Genomic DNA, 8,203 nt, shown 5'->3' on the forward strand with positions numbered 1-8,203 from the left:
CTTGAACGCAGACCACTGTGCAGTAGTCAAGAATGGAAGAATGAATAATGGTATACGTGATATAACGCAGTCCATTCTGAAAAATGTTTCTTGGCCTGACAAAAATGTTAGCCAGAATCTTGAGGGAGTGGAATAGGCAGAAATCAAAGAGAGATTTGCATAAAATTGTGTCCAAACAGCTGTCTTCGGAGCCATGGCACAGTGATGGGAAATTTTGACATGGTTTTTTACCTACTGTATCCAAAAGATGAAGATGGAGAACAGCTACTCCTGTTAATTTCAAGTAAACATGTTTGCAGAGTAAACATTTTAATGTTGTCATTTATTTCCCTTCAGCCAAACCAAATATCTAAATGACACCATCTTTCCAGTGATGTTTGTAAATGAGGTAAGAACTTTTTCTTTTAATAAACTACTTGCAGCTTTTGGTATTTCATTACCACATTTTCAAGACTGCGTAAAACTGAATCAACAGCATTTTTTTTCTTCTTTCAGACCGTTGTGATTGATGATGCTTCAGCAGCAAAAGTGAGGAAATTGTTGTTAATTGTCACTGTGGTGTCCAACATTCCTCTGATTATTGTGGGACTGGGTGCCATCATGCTGTTGGTTTTAATCATCCTCATCTGTAGAGCGAGACAGAAGAGAGTGAGTATGAGCTAATGAAGGTTCTTTTTCCCCCCAATTATTTATTTTTTTAATTATATAATTGAAAATGCTCCACCCAGTAATTAGTCTTTTTTTCTGTCTTTTTAACATTAACAAGGAAGCAATTTGTTTCATGGTTGTAAACGTCAACATGAATATTAAAAGAAACCTACTTGTTTCATCAGGTCATGTTTGGAAAATATTGCTCTTAGTGGCAGTTTTGAAAGATTTCTACAGCTGCAAAAACACCCTTCTAGAAGCTATAGTCAAGAATGCTGCTACTTGAAGATGCCATTTCTTATACAGTGCAGAGCTCTTTCCTTGGCAAAGCTGGCCACACTAGAAGTGATTCAGATTGCTTTTATTGCCTCCACAAAGCAATGCTCTCGAGTTCAGAGAGAAGCATTTGTGTATTTTGCTGGTAATACAGATGCAAAGGAATTAATATTTTAAGTCCTCAGGATAAGACTGCCCAGCCATCAATACAAAATGCTGTTCTTCCTTTTCTCATATTCATATATTAGAGCATTGCTTTGAACTTGCATGTATTCAAGCCAATACATAGTCTGGTCAAACAACAGGAGAATATTAATAATAAAATCTATGAAAAGAATGTAATAGGAGGAATACTGATCATATAACCAACTCCAACATACCATTTTTGAGTATTGATCATTATTATTTTCTGCTTGCTATCTAAATATTAATTCAAAGCCCTGGAGGCATTTTTTGAAATGTCCCTGTCAAGGTAGATGATCATAACTGTGTCTGGATTTTCCATTTTCCATTTCACCTTAAGTGAAGGAGAAAACGTGCCATTTCATCAGTCCAGATTGCTTTCTGTTAAATATCCATTTGTTTGTTGCAAGCTTGAGAAAATACCACTGTACCCCTTTTGATTTGGTAGCTTATTGTGGAACATTTATATTTAAGTCCAGAGGTTTTTGCCCTGCAGATGTGTTGTGAATGTGTAGTCCTAGTCTAACTGGTTTTTGCTTATTCTTTTTCATGCAGCAAATGAACTTTAAAGCACATTGCTAGTCTGGGCTAACCCATGTTTCATTTTAACCATTTAAACAGACAAAAGCATGCATGGCCAACAAATTAACCATAGCATGTTTTCTTAGTTTCTTTAAAGAAGGTGCTCATGAAAAATCAATAGAAAGTGTCATACTAAAGTTTATTAGTTAGTTATAGAAAGGTTCTTACCAAGATGTTTGTTTTTCAGAAACAGAAAATGTTTTTTCGCTAAGGAATGATCCCTGGAAGAGATAGGAAACTAGTCTGGGTATAGGTCTGCACAATTTACCGAGTTATTTATCCCTTCTGAGATGGAAAAATCTTAGTTTTTCTTTATTTAAGATTGGCTAAGACTGAAACAACATTGTCCGTAAATTTGGAAAAAATTGGTCCAGTGCTAAAGTACAGCATTTCCAGTATCAGATGAATATACACTGTGCATTTTTATTTTCTGCTATTTTTACATTTTTTTCTGTTCCTTTTTGTTTCTGTTCAGAATGAAGTTAAGCGTATTGATTTTTCTGAAGCTTTCCCTTCTTTCCCTGTAAGTCTTAATTCATTATTTCATTTTATTTAACAGTTTACTGATTTTGGTTTTCTTGCAACCGTTTAGTTTGTTTTCCCTGAAAGTTTTAGTTTTAAAGGAACCCACATTTCATGATTGCATCATTCATTACATATTTTCTTTGGCACTTAGGCTTTGCTATAACTTGAACAAGTTGCTGACGTGTAGTACTGACTGTTATTAGTGAACTAAACTGCCTGCTACCTGTTAATACATGTTAAAAATGGCCCAAAAACACCCCAGTTCAGGATTCTGAGTAATTATAAATGTAATAAAGTATTAAGTGTCAAAGTACTGATGGGAAAACTGAAGCAGAGTCAACTTGCAGCTTTTGCAAAAGAGATAATTAGGATTGTGGTCATACAGCTGAAAAGACTTAACTTTTGTACGGGCAAATATTTAAGTGCATAGTCTTCCAACATCCTTTTATCTTTTAATTTTCCTCATTTGTGCTGGAACCTACAGCGCATTACGTGAATGTGGATTTTTCACCTCCGTGACAGCCTTAAAGGCGCAAATTTTCAAAACTGTTTTCAACTAGAAGTCGAGTTTTTCATTTGGCCACAGCACCCCACCGCCTTCCCTCAGACAGAGGCGTGTGGAGAAATAACGCCGTTCTCGCGGTTTGTGTTTGTAGACAACGGCCAAGGAAGACACGGCTTACACCCAGGTCCGAGACAAGCCGGAGGACGGGCCAGAGAACGACTCCAACCCCACCCAGCAGTTAAAAAACGGCCCCTACATCTCCATGCACCCCATTGAGCCCGAGAACTGTTGAGGGGGAACCGGATTGGCCCAGGACAGTGCCAAGCTTTGCACCGGTGCAGGGGTCTGGACACGGCCCCTGTCAATCCAAACCACCGAGGTGTTGCTTGTTTCTGCGCCATTCTGAACCATCGTTTGTTTTGTTTTGTTTTCCTTCAGGCTGGGCTCTGTGCATGGCCAAACTCTGATAACATTCCTAATGAGCGAGACCGCCCCCCCCCCCTCTGCATTCTCTTGTGCAGTTTGTTTCAGTTTCAGATTGGGGAGCACGGGAGTTGTACTGGATTTTCTAGGGCGCACAACTGGAGGTATTTCTACTAGTAGCCTTGATCCACTGCAGGGAAGATCTGTAGCCATGGGTCGAAGGAAGCTGGGGATGGGGGGTAAAAAACCCAACATACAGCTAATTGTTCACTATTGCTGGGCGTACGTCCAGCGTCTCGGCGCGTTCCTCAAAGGCTGAGCGCTGCTTCTTGGTGAGTGAAGCACCACATCCCCCAGAGAACTGCAGTGGGAGGGCCGTCTCCCTGCCATAAGCGTGCTGTTGTGAGCGAGCCTCCGGCGGTAATGGGAAGGGGCGGCTCGGGCAGGGATAAAATAGAATACGACCGCCAATCGGAATGAAGCAGTCGCCAACGTTCATATACCTGCTGGCCTTGGCCTTTTGCTTTGCCGGGGAGGCCTGGTGTGGACTGTAGGAACTACTGCGGAGAAGGCGGTTCCGTTCGGTTTCGGGCCATTTTCCTTCCGACGTGGCACAGTCATATGTGGCTAGTACGCCAAAGCCGCACTGTATGTCCGCCATCTAACATCGCATCTTCACCACGAGAGCTGACCATGACTCGAGAGTTTGTCTTCACGCCAACCTTTTCCTGTTTCTTGAATTCTATTCCTAATACTGGAGTTTGTTACAGCCTTGATTCAGTTTTTTTTTAAGTTGTGATCAAACCTTCAATTTTTTTTAAATTGAAGTAAGTCATTAACTTTGGTTATGTATTCGATGGCTGGAGGTTGGAAAGTTTTTGTTTTTTTATTTTCTGACTAAAGAAAGAAGTAGGACCTAGCACAGGAGTGAATTCAATGTGATTATGTCCTGGGATATTGTATATAGAAGGCAGTTACTCTGCAACATCTGGAGTGCATTTTATTTTCAACCGCTGTCTTAAAATGTTGCCCTTCCTCTTGATGTAACAGTCTTTTTGCTGTAAATTAACAAATTTACTGTACATTGACTCAAGGGGTTTGCAGGTTTCGTAGGGGATCTACAGAAAATGAGAATTAAGTACAGAATGTAAATTAAAGGATGGGGAAACTCCATGCGTGTTGAAATAGCTACAGTAACTTTTAAATGTAGAGTAAGAAATATCTGAACTCCTGTACCTGTTTTGGCATCAATGGGAGTAGCTACAAATTAAAGTGATTATGGATAAACTGACCCTAACCTACAGCGTAACCCAACTGTCCCTCACATTTCAAATAGACATTGTTTGGTTTTGGGAGCCCGATTTTAGAAGAGCTTGCCTATTCGGTCTTCTGCAAAATGTGCCCTGTTTGTTTAAGACATTGCATTTGTCCAGAGTTTGACATATCAAGTAACATTGAATCAGTAGTAATAGTTGAAGACCGAATTAAATGAAATCCAGCTATAACTGTTTGGCCTCTGACTTTTCTGCAACTGTTATAAGGGCTTTGGTTTGAAATAGGGCAGCAATAATGCACACCACTTGAACAAGCACAGGCTTCGCAATCCTCAGGTTTGTGCTCCTGACGGTGAAATTGAACACTGTTGATTGTTTTTTTTTAGTATAAGTATAAATTTTATATGTATAGATTGAGCAAAGGGCTGAAAAAAAATCAAAATTTCCCATTCTTGTTTGAGAGCGTTGTTTTTTTTAGTAGAGATCTTGTTTTCCTTCATTTCAAACTCTAGGCCATTTCTCTGGATAGCCAAATACCTTAGTGGAATATGTAATTTTCTGTGCTTTTGGAGATTTGCTTAAGATCTTATTTTCCTCGTTGTTTTGTTACTGCATTTAAAGGGACAGTTAAAATGTCAGATTCGATTGGTCCTGCTGAGCATTTCAGTTTGGTATATAATTTAAGAGTGAAGTGGGTGTTTCCAGTTGTGCATCTTTTAAGATGGTAAATGGGGATGTGGTTTCCTCCAACTATTTGTGTTTCCGTAGTTTACTTTATGTTTTATTTTAATTTTAGGGTTCCGAGCTAGAAACTGTCAGCCAGTGCAGCTAAAGAAAGCTGTCTCCTCCGGACACATTTCTGTGGTAGACACTCAGTGCTGGTTGTCTGGTTCTGTCTTTTTCTGTTTTAAGCAATGGCTGTAACTCATTCTTCTGGTTAGAACTGGAAGGTCTGTTGAAAATGCTGTATCTATGTAATGCTGGTTTCCAACCAGTAAGGTCAAATGGGAGGAAAACGGAGTGATAAAAAGGTCAGCTACACACAGAAGACTAGAGGGATATTCTGGTCACTACTGATTACAGTGTTACCTTTTGAAAATGAGTCACGTCTGGTATGCAATTCTCAAAATGTATACAGTATGTAGGTTTAAACAACTGTTACCTTTATCCGGTATTTTGTCGGTTGTGTTGTACATATTTTCTTGTTCTATGGTGCGGAATTGGTGACTGAACAGAAAGCGTGTCCTGTGGTCTCTGTATTGATTGCTTTTGCTCTTATGTTTAATATTGGAAGAAGTCCGTGATCTAAGCAAAGGTTTGGTTGTGCGATCACCAGTGCAGAATAACGAATGGGTGTCTGAATGGAAATTCAGGTGGATGGCTTTGTTTTTTTGTTGCTATTGCTGTTCTTCCCCAGATCCTGGTGGAGAGAGTGGCAATCCTCAAAAGCATTTCTAAGCTTATCAATCAAAGTGGAGCCAGTCATTTGTAGATTTAAGTACTGGACAACCTAATGTATACCTGAGCACTATGTCCTTCTTGACTTGAAAATCGCTGAGGCTACCTGAGTGCCGAATCTTATGCTGCACACCTGAGCCATTTTTTCTGCATTCTCGGCCCTGTTCTTCAGACTTAAATCCATTCACTGCCTGTGCTTAACCAAAGATCGCTTAGATATGAATCACTTTCTGCCAATTTTACTTTGCATTGAAAGAAATGCCACCTCTGTGCCATCACCCTCTGCCCTGTTAGCACTGTTGGCTAACGTGTGCGGGAGAGTTTTGAGTTCTCGAGTCAAGGTTTCTTCCTTGAAGAGAGATGCTTTTCAGAAACATTGTCAGTGAATAAACACATTACTCTATACATGTACTGTACAGTAATATCCTTTTATTGTCTCAAAGTAACAAACTGCCAAAATGTTTACTAACGGTTACAGATTAATATGCTCACAGTATTAAACCTAAAAAAGACAAGGACAAATGCAGCAATACAGGGTTAGATATTTAATGAGAAATTTATAATTGCAATAAAAGTTTTGTAACCTTGAACACTTACTTAGATGGTTTGTTTAAGCCAGAAATGCTAAAATAGATATTCATTTTGTGAAAGGGTTTTCTCTTTTCTAAAAAGCAATTTAATTCTTTTGTAAAGCTGATTGAATGCTAAAGGTTGTAAAATGCCTTGTAGATTTACACTAAAAGACTGAATATCATTAAGAAAATACTGTATTGTTTCGGGATTGACGCAACGTGAGTTTTTCCAGTTCCTCTTTCCCACCCTAAGTATAGATGTTGGTTACTTAGCAACATTTTCTTTCAGTTATGCCATGGTAAAGAGGAACCAGCTGGTCTTACCTGTTTGAAATAAATGTAGTGCATCATGTAAAAACCAAATCCAAACCTTCATGTATAAAATCTCAGGCTGTGCCAAGGGAACAATTCTAGGTTAACCTTAATTTCCTGTTAAAAAGAAGAAATGTCACTGGCCTTCTAATATCATTTAAAACATTTTCTTAAACAAAACAGATTTAAATTTTGGGAATATTCCTGTTTAATCTGCACTTCAACATTTCTTTAAAAAGTCTGTTACACGTTACTTGTGTAAGTGATCACATTTTTAAATAGCGTGGGAAGAAATTTCTTGTAAGAGATAATACCTTACATTACATAGTAACTATACACTACATAATTCACTGTAATTGAATTTAAAACATAATCCCTTACACAAGTAATTTGTAACAGATCATTTGTTAAAAGAAACTTTCCCATCACTCTGCTTACATACACAACAGCAAAAGTGTAAGTGCTAATTTGTAGAACTCATACTGTTGGAAAAACATTTGCAAGTTGTATGCTTGCGTTTTAATTTACATCCACAAAGGATTTTACAAAATTATACCAGTACGTAATCTTAATGTTTCCTGTTGTCTAGAGATGAATGAATTACAAGGCTGGCACATGACCCATTTGACCCTTTCCTACACTGACAGTTTAGTGGCACAGCTATATTTTTTAAGAAGACTAAACCAGTCTTCTGAATGGTTTGGAAAGACTACATTTCATGAACGTTTCCTTATTCCTTCTGAAACAATACCCCTTTATTGCTGCTGAAAGACAATCTTTTCTTGTCACAAGGGTTCATATAATTTCAATGTAGCATAACATCTCTCTTATTTTTCTGATGCTAACATCAGCACAAAATATTTCTACAATGCTTTTGTACAATTTTTAGTGTAATATTTGCAACAAAAAATAAAAATGATGGTTACAGTTGTGTTTTGTGTACTTTATTTTAGTCCCTTTGTATGGGGAAAAATAGAAACAAGGGCAAAAGTCAAGCTTTTTGTATTTGGTTGCTTGGTTTTAGTATATTATGCCAGCATTTTCAACAGTTAGATCACAGGCAAACTACATGGGAAAAGAGGGTGATGAACCTGTATTCGTTGCCTTCTGGTAGAACTGTAAGCCACTGTTCAGTAGACACAAAGGTAAAAGTTCAAGTTCAAGTTTGTCATTCCAGCCATTTACAAGTATACAGTGGAACGAAATATCATTCCTCCTGGTCCACGGTGCAAATACAGGCAAGACAGACAGGACACACGTAGTGCAAACTGCAGATAGTGCAAATTACAAGGTAGATACATAACAATATACGCATCACACTGGGATTTTAAACCCTGTTTCTGGAATTGGAGTGGGTGCAAGTGGATTCCAGGGTGTTGAGGAGCCTGACAGCCTGTGGGAAGAAGCTGTTCCAGAGTCTGGTGGAGCTGGCCCGTACACTGCGA

At 38.6% G+C, this 8,203-nt stretch overlaps 1 protein-coding gene across 2 annotated transcripts in view; it reads left to right on the forward strand.

The window, feature by feature from the left end:
• Window positions 1–7,685, forward strand: part of LOC148673672 (lysosome membrane protein 2-like) — a 37,557-nt gene extending 29,872 nt beyond the window's left edge. Inside the window, exons 10-13 of one of the 2 annotated variants that reach the window (XM_088630413.1) lie at window positions 337–388; window positions 496–648; window positions 2,165–2,212; window positions 2,871–7,685. In XM_088630413.1, coding sequence (XP_088486539.1) covers window positions 337–388; window positions 496–648; window positions 2,165–2,212; window positions 2,871–3,011 — 394 coding nt within the window. In that variant the 3' untranslated portion in view covers window positions 3,012–7,685. The remainder of the gene's footprint in view (window positions 1–336; window positions 389–495; window positions 649–2,164; window positions 2,213–2,870) is intronic. The other variant, XM_088630414.1, reaches the window with a different exon arrangement.
• The last annotated feature ends 518 nt before the right edge of the window (window positions 7,686–8,203 follow it).

This window comes from Lepisosteus platostomus, chromosome 4, assembly GCF_059453375.1.
Source record: "Lepisosteus platostomus isolate fLepPlt1 chromosome 4, fLepPlt1.hap1, whole genome shotgun sequence".
In the NCBI taxonomy this organism is placed as follows: Eukaryota; Metazoa; Chordata; class Actinopteri; order Semionotiformes; family Lepisosteidae; genus Lepisosteus; species Lepisosteus platostomus.